General features: G+C 51.3%; 1 protein-coding gene across 1 annotated transcript in view; it reads left to right on the top strand.

Moving 5' to 3' along the window:
- LOC127209651 (voltage-dependent P/Q-type calcium channel subunit alpha-1A) overlaps positions 1-20,341 on the top strand; it is a 142,966-nt gene that overhangs the window by 83,392 nt on the left and 39,233 nt on the right. Inside the window, exons 26-31 of the mRNA XM_051169332.1 lie at positions 3,477-3,641; positions 5,434-5,544; positions 11,876-11,959; positions 18,942-19,058; positions 19,338-19,403; positions 19,508-19,623. Coding sequence (XP_051025289.1) covers positions 3,477-3,641; positions 5,434-5,544; positions 11,876-11,959; positions 18,942-19,058; positions 19,338-19,403; positions 19,508-19,623 — 659 coding nt within the window. The remainder of the gene's footprint in view (positions 1-3,476; positions 3,642-5,433; positions 5,545-11,875; positions 11,960-18,941; positions 19,059-19,337; positions 19,404-19,507; positions 19,624-20,341) is intronic.

Genomic DNA, 20,341 nt, shown 5'->3' on the forward strand with positions numbered 1-20,341 from the left:
TTTCTTTATTTTTGTTAGCCAAGCTAGCACACAACCTTCTTCCATGATACCTCAGAGCAAAGGATAGCACATCAGAGGTCTAGCCCTTGGTTCCTCTCTGAGCGACTATATGATTTCCTCTAAGAACATACAAGCAGATGTCTATTCACCCCCAGATAACCCACCAGAGACAAAACAAAGAGACAGCCCCACCCAGGCCTAGCTGTATGAATCAGTGAGTTTATTGGAGTCACTTACAGAAACATAGTTGACTTAAAAACAGCTGCATCACCAAAAGCCCACATCATGATAGCTGTATCCCTTCTTGAAACTCTCTACACAACTTGCAGGCTCTTCTCCAACAATTCCCTACTGCACATATAATGTTGTGAAGAGGCCTAGTGAATATAACTTTGTGGGCTTCCTTAGTCATGTGAGTTTCCTGAACTTCCTTAGTCATGTGAGTTTCCTGAGTTTCCTGAGCTCCCTGAGTCTTGTAAGTTACCTGAGCTTCCTGAGCCTTGTAAACCTTCCTCTTTGCTTATGGAGGGAGAGAGTTTTTATAGAAAAGAGCTGCACATAACTGCACACCTTCCTCTTGTTCCTACATTTTTTTTCCTACCTCCTCTTCACCAGTGTCGTCTGAGCCCAGGATCTGGTGATATAGATGCCTGTTTCCCTCTACTTACAGCTGAGCATTGGAATACTTGGCCACAAACAGCCACTTATTCTCTGAAACTTGACCAATTTTTAAATCTCTGCAATAACCACCACTCACTACAAAAAAAAAGTAAAATAAAATGTGTCAGCCTGGCAGTGGTAGCACATGCCTTTAGTTCCATGACAGCCAGGGCAACACAGAAAAGCCCTATCTAAAAAACTACAACAAAAAACAAGAAGTGCCCCAAACTGACAACAGAAGTATATGTAGGCATGGACCACAGATGTTCAGAAGATGGCATGACAGGCCTGTCACTTGTATTTATCAAAGCAATGACAGTGGACTATCCATTGGGGCTTATGACCAACTATATTTTTCTTCCTGATTTTCAGCACCAGATGGGGTTCTTTCCTGCAAGGCAGGCTTTAAATCCAATCAGATAGCAGTTGGTTGCACCCATAACAGTCATGCCATTATTGTACCGGTAAGACACATCTTGCTGGTATGGTGGTCTATATATAGCACATAGCTGAGCAGGACCATTGATGACGGTCCTTCCTCAGCAACCTAGCCACTCTTTCCAGTACTACAAAAACCAGCTCAATAGTGAAGGAGCATCCAGTTTATCCCGACCTTTATTCTCCATGAGCTGAAACCACAGCACAGTGTCTTCAGCAACAGGCGCTTACTATTTCTGGCTGGTAGCCAAGAGTAGTAACAATGGTCTCTTCAAGGTTTGTGGGGCCTCAGAGAACTTCCTGGCCAACAACTCAGAGGGAGGAAGCACACCCCTGGGACTGAGGTTCTCGTTCTGCAAGTTTATGGCCCCTGGGAATTCCTTTCCCACCCATGCAGAGGGCTTTTGTCCAGACCCTTTGCCTGTTATTCTCACTGCTCTTTCAGATGCTTCCACAGGCCTGTAGGACACTCGAGGGTTAACATTTTATAATGAGACCTTGCTATGAGAGTAGCCAAGGTCTCTGGCATCCACTGCCATCTGCTCCAAGCAGGTACCATCGGTTGTGAGGTTCAGAAGCCAAGGGAACACTAAAAGGAGACATTAGTGAGAGCCACCACAGCATTCCTTGTAGCAGTGGTTTGTGGGAGGAGTTGACACTGGGTAGAGCATGGTCAAGGAAGGCTGCTGGGCTTGGCTTGGTGGTCTGTGTCATTCTCCGTGAACTGTGCCACCTCTTCATCTTGGGAACCTGCTAGGCTGCTATGGGTCCCCCTCCCTCCCATGGGTTCAGTGGGGCAGGCCATCCCTGATTGGCCTGGCCCAGGACTGTATGGAAGAGGAGAGCCCTTTTGCCTGCTGTTCCTGCTGCCAGAGTCAGCTCCTTCAGCCACAAGCTGAGTGAACAGCCTCAAGTAGAGGGCATGGAGAAGTGTGCCCAGCGTTCCCTGAGGAGACCACTGCCTGCGCCGAGGACGTGCTTAGCCGCTGCCATCCTCACTGGCAGGCACTTCTTCCTCCTCCCTTTAGTGAACTGTGTAAGAACCTACAAGGTCTCACAAACAACCAAATTCGGCTTCTTTCGTTTTCTTTCAGAACTCAGTCTCAATGTACATCTTGCCAACTTTGCCCTCCAGTCAGCCAGACCCTTCTGCCTGCCTTGCCTGTCTCTTGTCTCACTTGCTTCAGCACTTTGCAAACCTGATTTACATGCTAGCGTGAGTCATTGAGATATATATATATACCAGAAGCCGGGCGTGGTGGCCCCGCCTTTAACTCCAGCACTCGGAGAGAGGCAGGCAGATAGATCTCTGTGAGTTCGAGGCCAGCCTGGCCTACAAAGCAAGTCCAGAACAGCCACGGCTACACAGGGAAACCCTGTCCTGAAAAACAAAAACAAACAAAAAAACTGTGTGTGTGTGTGTGTGTGTGTGTGTGTGTGTGTGTGTGTGTACGCACGCGCGTATCAGAGCCTCTCCTACCCCATAAAGATCATTAAAACTCTGAAGCCCCATAGCACCCCAAAGGTCCTTGATGGATCAATCTTTTCCTTAGCTCTCCTGTTAACCTATGTGGCCCACTGAACAAGGCACCAAGCACTGCCTGTCACACACCTCAGCTCCCTTCTGTGGTGTTGTCCGGTACCTGATGACCACAGAAACCTCAACCAAATTCCTCATGGCTCTTATAAACTAGTCCCCCATGGCTTCCGCCTCTGCAGCCTTCAAAGCTCAGCTCTTCGGCCTTCACATGTCATCCTCTCTGTGTCCCCCAAGCCTCCCTCACAGACAAGGAGGCTCATGGGATTCAGAAAGAAAGAACAGTTGGGCTGGCCACATGGTAGACTTGACAGGCCAGTGCTCGGAAGGCTGGACAAGGAAGAGGATTACTGCAGACTGGGCTGCTCAAATGCAGGGACAACAGCTAGGAATGTAGCTCAGGCGGTACAGTCCTGGAGGCCCTGGGCTCCTGTCCCAGCACCTACGAGGTCATCTTGTCTCCAGAAGCAGCTTGGAACCAGGCCGGGCTACATAAAATCCTGGAGGGTTGGGGAGAGCGGGAGGAAGAGGAAAAATACAGAAGGAAGTGTCAGACCTGAAGGGCAGATGCTGGCTTTCACAGGCAGTGCTTTTCCCAGCTGTGCCTCAAGCCCGGCCTCTCTGAACTGATTTTCCACATCTGCTTGCAAAGGAGACTGCAGGCCAGAAGCAGGCGGCAATGTGGTGGTATAGGCAACACAACTGTCAGGTTTTGTGAGGAGCCCTGAGGGACTGCAGGGATCCCAGCTGGGGCCAGCAGAGCAAGGGCAGCTGCACCAGCAGGTTAGAGCAGCTGGCCTCCCTGCTGTTGGCCCCTCTCACATGCTGGCATCTCCCACAGAGGGCCTGCATCGACTTTGCCATCAGTGCCAAGCCGCTGACCAGACACATGCCCCAGAACAAGCAGAGTTTCCAGTACCGAATGTGGCAGTTCGTGGTGTCCCCGCCCTTTGAGTACACCATCATGGCCATGATCGCTCTGAACACCATCGTGCTGATGATGAAGGTGAGCCCCTCCCCCCCCCCCAATGTCAGACCCATGCATACCGTCCCAGGCAGACAGCACTGCCACCTTGAGCCTTCCTTGCTCTTCCTCTACCTGCCACGCGCGCTGTTCCTGCCGCACTGCCTGGCCAGCTCCTTCCTAGGTACTCATGAAGAATAAACCTTACACTAAGCCTGGGCTGCTCTCTGCAGTCCCTCTGGTGTTACCCCATAGTCCATGCTTTTTGGGAAATCAGATGCCTGACTCCCTAGGGCACAGCAGGGGCCTCGTGGAGAGAAACAGACACTCTCCTCAAATGTGTGCCGGGTGGAACATCGGGACAGATCAAGAGGGGGACTTCCAAAACTTCAGGGCTCCCACCCCTCACTGCGGGATTCTAGGCAGCTGTACTACCTCTGAGCCATGCCCCAGCCTTCCCAGAGGGATTGTACCATGAAGCCACACTCCCAGATGGTCCTATCTTTATAACGGTTGTGTATTATTTGACTAGTAGAGCACTGGAGAGTAACAAAAAACAGTAACTGCCAACCAGGAGGTTCAAGCAGCTCAGTAGCACACAGCGGCTCGGAGGCTGAGACACGTGGCTCACAAACACACAGTCAGCATAGACAACACAGTAGAACCCTGTCTCAAAAGTAAAAGTATAAAGAGCTGACAAGACGGCTCACTAATAAAGGCGCTTGCACCAAGCCTGGTGACCTGGGTTCGATTCCCAGGTCCCACGTGGTGGAAGGAGAGAACCAGCTCCTGCAGGTTGTCCTCCGACCGCCACATGTATGCATGTGTCGATATACACATGATAGCCAAATAATATGTAGTTAAATATTTGAGAATAAAATAAAGCCTGAGGAAGGATGTGGGTCAATGGCAGAACACTTACTTGGCATACATGAGGTCCTAGATTCCGTTACTAACACCAAACAATAAGCTAAAAGAAAAGTTTGGAGGGCTGAAGAGATGGCTCAGTGGTTAAGAGACCTAGCTGTCCTCCAGAGGACCTGAGTTTGGCTCCCAGTGCCTATGGGAAGCAGCTCGCAACTGCCTGTATCTCCAGCTTTCTGGCCCCCACAGTCATTCACACATGTGATGCACATGTGCACACAACACACTCACATAAACACCTGTATCCATAGACACACACACACACACACACACACACACACGCTCAAACACAAAAGTAAATACATATGCATAAACTCTTTGAACTGACAAGAAGACTTGGCTACATTGTCATTAAGATGCTTTGTAGGCTCACAACCATAAATATAAGAGTTGGGTTCCCAGCACCCACGGCTGTCTCTCCAGCCACTAAAAAAAAAAATTTTTAATTTAAAAAAATAAAAAATAAAAAGATGCTTTGTAGTGCCAGGCGGTGGTGGCGCACGCCTTTAATCCCAGCCCTTGGGAGGCAGAGGCAGATGGATCTCTGTGAGTTTGAGGCCAGCCTGGTCTGCAAAGCAAGTCCAGGACAGCCAAGGCTACACAGAAAAACCTTGTCTCGAAAAACAAACAAACAAACAAAAAAAGATGCTTTGTAATAAGTAAATTAAGAAGAAAGTACTCAGCATATCGGGGAGAAAGATTGCTGCAAATAAAGACTGATGCTGTGACTTGTGTGTGTGTAATTGAGGCTGGGATGGTTACCATGGTTCTGAGGCCAGCAGTGCTAGAGTGAGACCTGTCTCATGGCCCAGAGTTTGCTGAGCTATTGCCGTCTCTAGGTGGTTAGGTTAGTCCTGCAGCCCGGCTCCCAGCCAGGCCACTGACCTCTCTGCTCTTCACCTCCATCTAGTTCTACGGAGCCTCTCTGGCCTATGAAAATGCCCTTCGAGTGTTCAACATCGTCTTCACCTCCCTCTTCTCTCTTGAGTGTGTGCTGAAAGTCATGGCTTTTGGGATTCTGGTACGTGGGGCCTGAGGGCAATGGGCAGTGGGAGGGCATGGGGCTCAGGGTGTGGGAGAAGGTGTGTGCTCTGGGCCCCAAGCCCTGGTCCCCAGCAGAAGTCCACACCTTAGCCAGACACCACCTCACTTTACCAGGGGTGGCATGTAGATTCAGGGGTCTGCCCATGACCCAGCTCGGGAGTACTAGTGAAAGGAAACCTGAACCAGAGAGCAAGGTCCTTAGTGTTCACACTGGCCAGGCATGTCCCTCTAGCTGAGGGAAGCTGAGCAGGAGGTTCTGGGGCAGAGTAACACTTGTCAGAAATAAATACAGAAAGATGGAAGGGAGGTAGGAAGAAGGAAAAAAAGAAGACAGTTGTGGCCTTAACCCAGTAGATGTCACGGCACAGTGTCAGGACGCCGGAAGTAGACTTCCCAGGATCTGAGGTTTAAACTTATGGCACCTTTACCACTGCAGTCCACCCGCTGTCTTCTTAGTTTTCATCTTGATTTTTAGTCAATTTTATTTATGTGTATTGGTGTTTTGCCTGCATGTATGTCTGTATGCCACATGTGCTTGGTGCTCTTGGACACCAGGAGAGGCCGTCAAGTCTCCTGAGAGTAGAAACCTAGACTGTTGTGAGCTTCCACGTGGGTACTGGGAATTGAGCCCAGGTCCTCTAAAAAAAGCAGCAAGTGCTGCTGACTGCTGAGCCATCTCCATCTTCACTAAGTTACCCAGACAGAAAGCTGAGAGATGGCTCTGTCCACAAAGTGCTTGCTCTAAAGCATGAGGAATTCAGTCCTCAGAAGCCTCACAAGAAGCTGGGTATGAATCCGGATGTGGTGGAGCACGCCTCTAATCCCAGCACTCGGGAGGCAGAGGCAGGCGGATCTCTGTGAGTTCGAGGCCAGCCTGGTCTACAAGCAAGTCCAGGACAGCCAAGGGTAACACAGAGAAACCCTGTCTCGAAAAACAAAACAAAACAAAACAAAAAACCCAACAAACAAAAGAGTATTGCAGCATGCAGCATGCACTGTGATCTGAGCACTGGGGAAGGAGAGGGAGGAAGCTCTCTGGCCTGACAGGGAGCCTAATTGGTACACTCCAGGCCAGTGAGAGACCTTATCTCAAAGGGGACAGCATTCCTGAACATGACCCTTGAGTTTGTCCTCTGGCCTACAAATGCGCGCGCGCGCGCGCGCGCGCGCGCGCGCACACACACACACACACACACACACACACACACACACAGGAACATGCACACATATGCAAGCAAATGAAAAAAAAAAAGGAAAACAGAGGCCCAGGCTGGACTTGCCTTCACTCTGTGCCTTAGTGCTGCCTTTGAACTTGCAGAGGCCCAGGCTGGACTCGCCTTTGCTCTGTGCCTCAGTGCTGCCTTTGAACGTGCAGTCACCATGGGTCAGCCTCCCAAGCACTGGGATGGCAGGCTTGTGCTGTCAGGCATGGCTGTGCCATGTATTCTAAAATTGTCTCTTTTATCCAAACCCATTTTTTTTCTTTTAAAAGTATATCACGTCCTACTAATTTTGTCTAAACTGATGGTATAATTTTAATCTAAGGCACTCAGACCCCGAAGGGTTATCAGAGGATAGGTAGAGGGCTATGAAATTAGATGTAAAAACATCACATGCTTATCTTCTACCAGCTGACCAAACAGGAGAGCTTTCTTTCGTTTTACTGTGTTAGTCAGTTTCCCGTTGCTGTAACAAAATGCCTGGGATGTGCAACATATTAAGCTGGGAAGGTTTATCTTTGGTTCAAAGTTTCAGAGGTTTCAGCCCATGGCATTTCAGCCTTCGGGCCTATGGGGAGGCCGCTGGCCATGGAGGTGGTAGAGTATAGCACCCTATGTCATAGCAGCTGGAAAGTCAAGAGAAAGAGAAAGAAGCTGGCTTGCCCCAGTAGCTTGCCTCCCTCTCGTGAGAATTTAGTTCCTCCCAGTCTCACATGCCACCTAACCTCGACCCTATAGGTCCCTGGCACAGCCTCTACCCCACACAGTCTGAGACCTCACTTCCTTTCACTAGGCCCCATCTCTCTAAGATGTTTTCGGGGGGGTGTGGTTCGAGACAGGGTCTCTCTGTGTAGCCTTGGCTGTCTTGGACTCACTTTGTAGACCAGGCTGGCCTCGAACTCAGAGATCCACCTGCCTCTGCCACCCGAGTGCTGGGATTAAAGGCGTGTGACACCATGCCCGGCTTTTATTTATTTATTTTATGTACATGAGTGCTCTGTCTTCATGCACACCAGAAGAGGGCATCAGATCCCATCACAGATGGGTATGAGCTGCCATGTGGTTCTGGAAATTGAACTCAAGACATCTGGAAGAGCAGCCAGTGCTCTTAACTGCTGAGCCATCTCTCCAGCCCAAGGCCCCATCTCTTTAATGTTTCAGCATGCCAGGCATCATGGGTATTCCCCTGGAGTGAGAACGGAATGGACTGAGCATTCTGTAAATCTTAGAAAGAGTTAAAATACCACTCACTGGGACTGCGGAGGCTGGACCTATTCAGTGCAGTACTTACCACACAAGCATGAATTCAGATGCAGGACCCATGAAAGAGACATGTATGGCAGTGCATATCTGTAATCCCAGCACTGGGAGGATTCCCAGCGCTCACTAGCCAACAGCCTAACAAGCTACAGGCCAGTGAGAGACCTTGTCTCAAAAAACACCCTTCATTGGCCTCTGATCTCTAACGTCCACAGGTGTGACCCAAATGCACATGAGTGCACGCATGTACACACACACACACACACACACACACCAGCAGCAACACATGGGCAAGTGTCTTCAAGTTGAATTTGTCCCAGACTTTACCTCCAAAAGTTCCATGTTGTTGGCAAACAGCCCCAAAGCCTGGTTTTCTGGTTGTGTTTTTATAGTCTCACACTGTAGCCCAGGTGAGTCTCAAACTCGGAATTCCCCTGTGGCAGCACCATGAACTGGGGATTGTTCTGCTTTTGTCTTTTTTTTTTTTTTTTTTTTTTTTTTGTGAGACAAGGTTTCACTGTGTAGCCAACGCTAGTTTGGAACTAACAGAAATCCACCTGCCTCTGCCTCCAGAGTGCCGAGATTAAAGAGATCCACCATCACACCTGGCTTCTGCCTAGGTTTGGGGGGCGTGGATTTTGAGGGGTTTGCTTTTTCAAGACAGGGTTTCTCTGTATAGCCTTGGCTGTCCTGGATTCACTTTGTAGACCAGGCTGTCCTTGAACTCACAGCAGTCCACCTGCCTCTGCCTCCCAAGTGCTGGGATTAAAGGCGTGCGCCACCATGCCCGGCCTATATTTTTTTTTTCTTTAAAGATTTGTTTATTATGTATACGCTGTTCTGCTTGAGTCTGTGCCTGCATACCAGAAGAGAGCACCAGATCACATTATAGATGGCTGTGAGCCCCCATGTGGTTGCTGGGAATTGAACGCAGGACCTTTGGAAGAACAGCCAGTGCTCTTACCCTCTGAGCCATCTCTCCAGCCCTACTTTTTTTAAAATGAGTACTGCCAGAAGGCTCTGTAGGGATAGTCCGTGCAGTGGGGCACTGAGCTGTGTACCTGCAGGCAGGAGTTATCTATGTTGAGGCAGGCGCACAGCCAGGAGGCCCCATGTCTCCTGTAGGCTGCACTACACAGGAGAACCACACAGAGAGTGCAGGGAGGGGATCAGCTCCAGGCTTAACCCAACATGGGTTCAAATGCCTTTCCAACTGAGTGGACACTGGATCCCTTGCTGTCTTCACACTCATTCATGGGCACTTTTGAGAAAACAGAGACGGCGCATTGGCCTCTTCTAGCTGGAAGGACTCTCTTCTCAACCAGTCTTCCACTGTGCTGGGACTGAGGCTCCGGCCCTTGTGGTGTCAACTCTTTTGGAACTTTTTACAAAAAGCCTGAAATTCCTCATGTGGCATTCAGGTGACACAGACTCTGGGCTTGAGATCTGTGGCCAAACACCTAGAAGCAGGGGTCTGAGATGAGGGCTGATGGCAAAGGATCTACCTGGAATGTGAGTCTCAAAAGGGGCAGGACAGGAGACACAGCAAGGACAGGGACACCACTGCTGCCAGCAATGTCTTAACCGGTGCCAGTTGGCTCTCAGCTCAGGGCACCAGGGGCTCCCTTCCCACCGGAGCCCTCCAGGTGGCAGCAGAGAGCACATTCAACAGCCGTGATCCCGAGGGAGGGAGGTGGAATATTGAGCGCCCAGTGGCTGTCAATCAAGAACTACTGCCAGGCCCTGACCCCAAGGCAGGGAGGCAAGGGTGTAAAGAAAGCTGGCGATGATATATGGGGAGAAGGGAAGGGTGGTTCCAAATACCAGAATGCCAACGGGACCCGAATGCCCTCCAGGCAAGCGTACCCCAGAACTTACCTGTTGAGCACCTACTGTGTATCAGATTCCAAACCCCACACTCACTGTCTGATGACCTAGCCACCTGCAGCTCTGGGGCCTTCCCTGTGAGGTAGAAGGACTGTGTGAGAGTCAAGGAAAATGCTGCTTACATGGAAAGTTTTGTTGGGGGGCAGGGGGGCCTCTGGGGATTTGAGTCTATGACCATTGCCAAGGAACATGGGATAAGAGTGCAGCTGGGACATGTGTCAGTCAGAAGAGGCGGTAACAAGCATCCTCTGAGTCTGTAGCTTCTTCTATCAACAGGAACTTTTTTTCCACTCATCAAGGAGGTGTTTTGCCTCCCAGTTACTTGGGGGTACAGCCGTAGGGTTAGGAGACCTCTGGGGTTGGTTTATAGAGTGTTTTCTGTGCAAGCTTGAGGGCCCGAGTTTGATTCCAGCACTCAACATCAAACCCCTCACAGCTGCCTGTACCTCCAGCTCCAGGACATCAGACACCCACACATACACACAGTAATTCAAAAAATTTTTTTTTCTTTTGAGACAGGGTTTCTCTGTGTAACAAGAGCCCTGGCTGTCCTGGACTCACTTTGTAGGCCAGGCTGGCCTCAAACCCACAGAGATCCACCAGCCTCTGCCTCCCAAGTGCTGAGATTATAGGAGTGCGGCACCACACCAGGCAATTATTCAAATTTTTAAAAATCATCTAAAAGCCAGGCATGGTGGTGTGCATCTGTGATTCCATCAGGGGAGGTGGAGTCAGGAGAGTCTATACGTGGGGCTCACTGGCCAGCTCGCCTAACTGAGGCAGTGAGGTCTAATTGAGTGAGAGACCCTGCCTCAAAAAACAAGATGGAGGTCTCCTGAGGAACAACACCTGAAGTTGACCTGTAGCCTCCATCCCCATGTGGACATGTGTATGTGTAACACACACGCACACACACACACACACAGAGAGAGAGAGAGAGAGAGAGAGAGAGAGAATACCTCTCACTGGCCAGCAGCACCAGCTTTGCTCACAGCAGCCTCAGCCACCTTGAAGCCCCTGTGGCAATGCCCTCTCTTGTCCTTCTCACCCACATCAGGAAAGAGAAGCACAGAGAAGCTACACCATTTACCCACAGCCACACAGCTCTGGTAGTAGAGACGGGATCTGAACTCACAGGATGCCCTATTAGATAGTGGCCTTAAGCGTCCTGGGGGTGGGAGGGGGGTGCTGGGGGAGGGTACTGCATGCCATCTCTGAGCGCCCCTCAGCCTGGTTTCAAATATTGACTCTACCTGCATCTTAGCTGCCAGCCACAGAAGGGGAGCCTGTTCATATTGCAATGTCTCAGAGAGATGGCTCAGCAGTTAAGAGCACTGGCTGCTCTTCCAGAGGACCTGGGTTCAATTCCCAGCACCCACAGGGCAGCTCACAACTGTCTGTAACTCCAGCGCCAGGGGATTTGACACTCTCATACAGACACCCATGCAGACAAACACCAATGCAGATTAAATAAAAATAAGTAAATCATTAAAAACAAACATTACGCTGGGTGTGGTAGCACACGCCTGTAATCCCAGCACTTGGGAGGCATAGGCAGGTGGATTGCTGTGAGTTCAAGGCCAGCCTGGTCTACAAAGCAAGTCCAGGACAGCCAAGGCTACACAGAGAAACCCTGTCTTGGGGGGAAAAAATTACAGTGTCTCACAGTCATCACCCCTAGCATCTTTTGTAAGGAATTCAGTGATGTCCTGAGGGCTTGAGGAACTTTCAGAAGCTTCCAAAAGATGGGCCCAGCAGAGCAGAGGCAAGTTTCTGAGTCCCATCTGGGACAAGCTGTCAAGGATCAGCAAGGAGTTCTCTGATGACGTGGAACAACCCTCTCCATACAGCTGTCATACCCTAATCTGCCCCTTCTGGCCTTGAGAGGTGAGGGCACAGAGCCCTCTGTTGGCATCTTTGTTTTGTGGGTCCCTGTTCTAGAATTATTTCCGCGATGCCTGGAACATCTTCGACTTTGTGACTGTTCTGGGCAGCATCACAGACATCCTCGTCACCGAGTTTGGGGTAAGTCTCCTGCCAGCTTCTCTCTGGGTGACTCCAGGCTGGTGTAGTGGGGGCGGGGAGCAGGAGGGGGGAGCCCAGAAGCAGCAGTTCCTGGCAGCCACAGTGGGCCATGACCAGCGAGCGCTTGGCCAGCAGCATAGAGGGAGAACTTCAGATGCGCAGCGTAAGACTGGAATGTGGAGAGTTTTTCTGGGTGGTAGTTTCAGGGTGCAAAGGGAGCTCTAGGGTCACAGTGACGGGACATAGGGCCAGCCTGGTGGTTGGTGAATTATGAATAAAGAGTGTTACCAGCTCACTGCGTTGAACTCACACTTTTAAAAGGAAAAGGAGTTCCTGTTCCAACTAGCTCACAGGTTGTGGTCCACTGCCCCCTGCTGGCCATGGTGGGGATAACACTTTCAAGGCCTTAGACTAGTCCTTGGACTAAGCGGCCCTCTACCGGCCCCAGGCATTCCAAACAGGGAAAGTGGGGTAGTTCCTGAGCTTTCAGACCACATTGTCATTATTCCTTTTCAAGTAAACCCAGGACCCCAGAGCTCCCCTCCCAGACCTTGCCCTTGGCCATGAGCCAGTGAGCCCTGGCTTGGGAACCCTCAGGAGACTAAGGGTCAGTAGAAGATCCTCCTAGAGGACCGGAAGGCAAAAAGCAAAGCATCAATGCCTAGGGTCACTAGTGGGGTGGGTGGCCCTCCCCCAATGACAATGGAAATAATAATAACTGGACTGGGGGTACAGCCCAGTCTCTGAGTGTTGGTTTGGCTTGTGTGGTGCCCTGGATTGGTCTTCTCACCCCAAACAAAACAAAAACACACAGAATGTTGTGCCAAGCACCTCATACAAACTGGCTCCCACTAACAGTCCCAGATGAGTGCACAGGAGAATTGCCTCAAAGGGTCTGAAAGGACTAACGAGTGAGACAATTAATTGTCCAAGAGGGTGAAAGATCCAAAGAAATTCAGTGGGAAGGGCTAGGCACAGACCAGAGTGGCAGCTAGCAGACAGCACAGTGGGGAGAGGCCCTGTCTTCCCTGTCCTCTCCCACCAGTGGCCCTTGCTCACTCAGGAAAAATGGGGAAAGAAAATGAGTCCTTCACGGGCTGGATGGGTAAAGGGGAGTCATCTCTTTTCACACAGCAGGAACCTGACTGACACCCAGCACCAGAAGGGACTCACCCAAGGCCTGAGTGACTCCCACAAGCTCTGGATACCCTCAGAATAGACTTAGTCATTTCCCACTCCTCCTCCAAGGCTGGCACTGCTGGGGCCTTCAGGCAGGAGAGTCAGGCAGCGTTAAGACGATGTCTCTTTCGGTTCAGAGTTTGGGAGGAGGGCAAGGTAGAGAGCAGGTAGAGTTGGTTGGAACTTCCAGGGGCCAGTAAGATATTCATAGGTCGAGCCGAGAGACAGAGGCACGTGGATCTCTTGAGTTTGAGGCTAGCCTGGTCCACAAAGTGAGTTCAGGACAGCCAGGGCTACACAGAGAAACCCTGTCTTGAATTGAAAAAAAAAAAAGACATCCATAGGTGTAGATCCCCACTGCTTACTTTAGCAGATAGGATGGTGGCCCATAGAGGCCAATTCAGAGACATCTAGACCATTACAATTGCTTGACAGCTCCACCACCACCACCACCACCACCCAGTCTCTCTTGTCAGATCACCTCTTTTGCAGTAGGGATAATGCTACCAACTTCATCAATTCCATACAGGACTCACCCTCACTCAGACTTTGATGGGGCCACACACTGAGCATCTGCCGTTTCCTGGGGAGTTACGGCTGCTAGAGACAGAGCACAAAACCAAACATGACAAAAGAGCAAACACACAGAATGCCTGACCCGCAGGGCTCTTGCTTTAGAGAAAAGAAAGGGTGGACAAGAACAGTCAGAGCCCACCAAGATGACTCCATGGCTTCAGGTGTGATCGTGAAGAGACACCATGACCAAGGCAACGTATGAAAGAAAGCATTTAATTGAGAGCTCTTGGTTCCAGAAGGTGGAAAAATAGTTGAGAACTTACATGAAGTAAGGGGGGGGGGGCGAACTTAGGAGCCACCTTGGAATGACATGAATTTTTGAAGCCTCACCTCGAACAAGGCCACCCCTCTTAATCCTTCCCAAACAGTTCCACCAGTTGGGGGCCAAATATTCAACTATGTGAGCCTATGGGTGACATTCTTATTCAAATCACCACGTTAGCTGAGTTCAATCCCTGGGACCTACACGGGCACATGAAATAAATAAATAAAATGTAATTTAAAAAAAAAATATTAGGGGAAGTGGGCTGGGAATGCAGTTCAGTGCTAGAGCCCCTGCCTGCAATCCTACAGTGAGCACAGCACATGCCTTAGACCCTACCCCACCCACGGCGTGTGGATGTGTGGCTCCGTGGCAGAGCTCTAGTTTTGTCTGTGGGAGACTCTGCATCTAGCCATAAGTGTACACACAAAAGAAGTCATCCTCCTGAAGTGCTTGGCACAGAACCTGCCACAAAAAGCAATACCCAATGGTTATTCTTATTTCTCTTGTTATTGGTTCCGTGAGTGTACTTTGATGAGCAGCCCAACTGCCCTGAGACACCATCATTTTGAGGGGAAGATGATGGGGAGAGGGATGGTATAGCCTGTCCTCACCCTGCGCGGGTGTGGTAGCCCCTGTCTAGGACCCAGGTAAGGCCACTATCCGCGAGGCTAGAGTCAAGCTGACGTAGGAGAGCAGGAGCACAGGTAGTTCCCTGGGATACTAGACAGAGACCCTAGCGCTAGCACAGCCCTGGGCTTTTATACCTTGCCCAGACTTGGCCGGGGGCGGGTTTGCCCATGCGCAATGGATAATGACTGTGTTTCTTGTCTTGTCTCTTTCCATGCCTGCTGTTTAAACTGTATATTGGCGCAACGCCGTCTGAAAAACTCATCCAATCAAAATGCACTATGAAATCCATTTGTTCACCCATGACGTGGTCTGTGTGTCCATACACCAATGACTTACCTCCCAACCCACCGCCACCGCCACTGCCACCCCACTCCCCGCCCGGGAACCGAAACCCATTGGTTTTTTTGGCACTGGTTACAAATCCACCTAAAAAAATTAAATTAAAAACGCTGAATCGCCTCCCCAACTGCCCCCGCCCGCCCGCTCCCCCTCCATCTTCAACATCTGCATCTAGAATCCGGTTGGTGTTACTTCTTTCTGAAGTGTAAATGCCTTACATTAACTGTGACTGCACTGCATGCCCCACCAGCTTTCCTGTGGATGCCCGAGCACTGCATCCCCCACCCACCCCGCCCTGTCTGTCTCCCACCCTCTTTTTCTCCCCTTTCCTAGAGCTCCCTCTGGTTGGTCTTATTGGATTATGAATTTGAGGCTTCTGCTCCTATGGGTCTGCGTCCTTTGCAAGAAAGGAGCGCTCTCTCCCTCCACTAGGACCCCAGGGTGGACCCGTCTCCTCACCCCAATCACAGAGTGGTGTCACAGAGCTATGATCTCAGTGTTCAGGAGGTTAAAGCTAGCGAATTTGAGGCCAGCCTAGTCTACATAGCAAGTTCTTGTCCAGCCATAGTTACAGTAACCCTGCCTCAAATAAATAGAGAATGAACGGACTTGGACATCCATATTCTCCTCAAGATACCACAAGTACATGTGTGCACTCTCTCTCAAGCCCCCCACACACACACACACAGTCCTTTATGCATGCCACATCTACTCCCACCTTATTTCTTGTCCCCTTCACAATCCTCAGTTGCTGTGATCCCCCACCTCTGCCCACCTCCACGGAGACACTCGGAAGAACCTCCAGTGGTGTGCCCACAATAAACATTGGTCCCTGTCAGGTGCCACTAATAATGGTGCAAATTGTGGCCCCCCTGTTGCTACCCTGCTTGGCTAACTGTGCAGTAGGGGAGGCTGACTTCGATCCTACAACCCCTATTCTACGTGAAACTGTAACTGCACTGCGAGAAAGAACAGGCCACATTAGCACGGTGCTCTGGGCCCCCAGCCCTGTGGCCAGGAAGAGTCTCCAGAGGTCAAAGACTGCAAAGGAGGGGACTTGCGTACAGCAGGGGCGGAAGCTGATTTGGAAAGATGAAGGGATTGGGCATCATCGGGGCTCCATCCTGAGCGATGAACAGATGTGGGAGGATTTAAGTTAGGGGCACCTCTGGCGCTAAGTAGACAAGACTGATGGAAGTGAGTGCCAGGAGGTGACAGTGGGGGAGGTAGGGGGTGGCAGGAGGGTCTTCAGCGGGGCCTGGGGAAGGAAGGGTAGGGCTGGGTGTCTCTGGAAAGCTAGAGACGGAAGTTAGGAGTGGGAGGAGGCCCGGGGTTGTGAGGAGAATACCTCTAGCCAGTTTGAGTCTGAGGCGCCCTTTGGATGCCCCAGAAGAATCCCAGTTAGGGGCCTGGGGCTTGAGGGACGGACTGGGAGGGGAAATGCATCTGCTACTAGCAAGGACTTTTGGGATCTGGGGTGAGTGGTGCCCACTCTACAAACCCACAGGACACCTGCCCTTGAGTATGTCACTGGGGAGAGCACAAGAACCAGCATCCCCCACACACCTGAGCCTGGATCTTCCACTGCGGCTCCATTGGGCCCTGGAGCACAGGGTGGGGGTCTGAGTAGAAATAGGACACCTCTTGGGAGCTCTGTGTGCTAACAGGACTCCACGGCAGACCCAGGAAGAGCTGCAAGAGCAGATGAGGCCTAAGACCCCTGACTTCTCTGATCCCCACCCCTTCTCCCTCATGTGTGAGCATGCTCAGCAGCTGCTAGATCCCTGCTTCTGCATGTGCCGGGTTGCTCGCCCACCCCTCCCCCGGCCCTGGACTGCTCCCAGGAACCCCTACCTCTGCATGTTCAGCCGAGCCCACATGTTATGATCTGCCCCATGGAAGGGATGGCTTGTTCTCTGGAGGGGGGCGGGGTTCAGGGAGAGGGTTGGGTATACTACTCCTTGGTCCCATCCCAGTGGAACTGGGTGGCCAGGCAGGACCAGGCATCAAATCAGCAGAGAGGACACGATGGGTGACTCTTAGCTAGTTTTTTGGGGTTTTTTTTTGTTTTTTGTTTTTTGTTTTTTTGCAGACTTGTGTAAGGCTCTTGAAACAGTCACCATGGTTGGGCCCAAAAGGCTTACTCCCCACCCCTAGGAGCCCAAGGGCCACATTTTTTTTTCCACCAGAGGCCTCTTACCAGCCTCAGAAATTGTTCAAACTGCAGTCACTGCCTCTTAGCTTCCAAGCCAGAGCTAGCTCAAAGCACAGGTCCAGTAAAGGGCTGCCTCTCTCAGGAAGCAGGCTAAACATAGAATTTACCGCCCAAAAACAGAGCATAGCAGTGCCCCCCCCCCCCCCCCCCCCGCAATCCCAGCATTTGGGAGTCTGAGGCAGGAGGATCTCAGACTCAAGACCAGCCTGGATGATACTACGACCCTGTTTGGAATAAATAAACAATACACTGTGCAAATAGGGAAAGATGAAAGGCCAGAAGATGCTGCTTACACAGCAGGCATCTCTCATCATTAGACCTCATCCAGTCTTGCCATGTGACCTGGCTCCAAGACAAATCCTTAGACTGGGGCAGAAAGCTCCCACTTATCCAGAGACCCAGTGCCCTCCTGCCTCATGCCTGCTAGTAGTGACCGTGTGGTCCCCAGGCAGAAAACTCAAAAACCAGAGAGATTAGGAAGCTGGAGAGCATACAGCCAGGCTCCAGGGACAGCTGTGAGAGGCCTAAGAGAGAAAAAAAAAAAAAAAAAAAAACCAGATTGGTGGGCAAAATCTGATTTTAAAAGTAACAACTTAAAAAAAAAAAACATTCAGCAGGCCCAACAAATCACTTTCATTGGCTATTCTGGGTCACTAAATTCCCGTGAAGAGGCTCGGGCCTTGCCCAGTTTCCTGTCTCCACTTAGCCTGGGTGGGAGGCCAGAGGCAGCGACTAGACCTGGGTTTGGAGGACAAACAGGGCCCACCTAGGGAAGTCCTGGGGCCAGGAGTAGTCATCTGCCCACCCCCAGCACTGGCCCCTTGGTAGGCCCTGGGCTGATCAGAGCCCACTCGCCCTGGGAGCTGAGATCCTTCCTGCTTCCCTCAGGCCTGGTCCCGAGACACCACCCAGCCCCAGAAGCTGAGAAGCCATCCCTGAGAGGGGGGAAAAGGGCCCCTAATGCATCTTCTCCGACTCAGCGGGCAGCGAGGACTCACCCTGCAGCCGAACAGCCCCAGCTCCCTCCCGTCCTCCCCATACCCGCTCGCCAAGGGGGTAAGAAAAGATGCCCTTCCGCTTCTCCCCATCGGCTCCAGGCCGCTGCTCCTCTGGGCCGTGGGGTGAGGTCAGGGCGGGTAGGAGCGGGTGGGCAGCTCGGCAGGGCAGGGCAGGGCAGGGTGCCCGGTGAGTCCCAGGACAGATGCATTTCTGGCCCCGAGCGTAACATGCCCTCGAAACCGCACTTGCCCCCTAGGCCTGCGTGTGCTGGCGCCCTTCCCCCACCCCGCCCGTGTCTGTGCTTTGTACTCTTGTGCTGGGTTCTGCAATTTGACCCGCTTGTGTCCTATCGTCTCAGTGCATTTGGTTGTTGGGAGAAATAAAAACCATCTCGATTTTTTTCCTGATTGGATGATTCGGATGTATTATTTTCTTTTCCGTGCTATTTTGTTATTTCCTCCTCAACCCTGTTCCGTTCTCCTCCTTCCTCTCCCCCCGACCTTTTCCCCACTTGTGAGTGGGCCTGGCTGGGTGGGCTTAAGCTTTTCAGTTGATATCTTCCTTCCCCGTACCCAACTCCTTTTTTTTTTTTTTTTTTTTTTTTTAAGTTCCCCTCTGCTCCATTGCATTAACGATGCTTTCTCTCCTCTCCCTCCTTATTTGGGGTGTGGCTTGCTTTTTTCCTATTGGTTGGCTTCACGTAGGGGTCTCTGTGAGTGTTAACTACTCTAAGCTCCTCAGGGTGGGTGGATGGTCACCTTTCTTCCTCATCTCCTCAGAATAATTTCATCAACCTGAGCTTTCTCCGCCTCTTCCGTGCTGCCCGACTCATCAAACTCCTGCGGCAGGGTTACACCATCCGCATTCTCCTGTGGACGTTCGTGCAGTCCTTCAAGGTGAGCCCGCAGCCGCAGCCGCCTCTCCTGCTGCTGGTCCGGGCCAGAGCAGACCCCTAGCTCTGGGCGAGATGAGGAAACCAGGCTGAAAGCACTTCTGTGATAGCTACGTCCCCCCTGAGCACGACTCTTGCCTAAAGTCAGCGCACAGTGTCTACAGAGCTCCGAAGACTTCGTCCCGCACCCAAGCAGCCCAGGGCACGTGATCACCTGACCCCAGTGCAAGCAGCTCTGGGCAAGCTGCCTGGCGCCCTTCCTCACTGCCTTCCTTCCCTCCAGGCCCTACCATATGTCTGTCTGCTGATCGCCATGCTCTTCTTCATCTACGCCATCATTGGGATGCAGGTGATCCCACACCCTTGGGGTACCAGGGCTGCGGGAGGGGAGCCGGCCACAGAGGGAGCCAGGGCAGCTGTGGCTGTACCGGTTGTCACCCTCCATCTCTCCAGGTGTTTGGCAACATCGGCATTGAAATGGAAGATGAGGACAGCGACGAGGATGAGTTCCAAATCACTAAGCACAATAACTTCCGGACCTTCTTCCAGGCGCTTATGCTTCTGTTCCGGTGAGGAGGGGCCTGGGGGAATCGAGCTTCTGTTTAGGTTGGGTTCGAACCTGTCTTCATCCTGTGTGATCATTACTCTTCTGGCGGGGGATGTGGTCCCTCTGATTCTGCCAGTTGGCGTGAAGTTAAGTCCTTCTCACATCTCCTCCTCTTCTTCCAGCTACTGCTTTCTGGACAGGGATCCTGGACAGGGCAGGAGCGTAGGAGGAATATTCCGGGTGTTATCTAGTTGAATTGAGGTGGGAGTTTTAAATACCAATGAAATATGAGATATGAAATATTCACCACAACAAGCCTGGCGTGCTGGCTCCTGCCTTTAATCCCAGCACTTGGGAGGCAGAGGCAGGTGGATCTCTGTGAGTTTGAGGCCAGCCTGGTCTACAAAGCAAGACAGGAAAGCCAGGGCTAACAGAGAGACCCTGTCTCTAAAAACCAAAAAAAAAAAAAAGGAAAAGAAAAGAAATATATGGGCATGAGAGAGATGGGAGGGGGCATTCCAGAGAGAGACAGAGAGGACGAGAGAGGAGGAGGGAGAGCAAGAAATTAAGAGAATAAGAGGGGGAGCGGGGTGAGGCAGGTTTGTCCTTTAATATACTGGGCAGGGGCACGCCTACTGGCAGGTAGGTAATGATGTCATAGGTTGCTAGGCAGACTGGGCCAGCATCTTAACAGGGAGTCCTTGTCCCACAAAGGAACACACTAACAAAACAAGGCAGTT

The sequence above is a fragment of the Acomys russatus genome, chromosome 26 (genome assembly GCF_903995435.1).
Source record: "Acomys russatus chromosome 26, mAcoRus1.1, whole genome shotgun sequence".
In the NCBI taxonomy this organism is placed as follows: domain Eukaryota; kingdom Metazoa; phylum Chordata; class Mammalia; order Rodentia; family Muridae; genus Acomys; species Acomys russatus.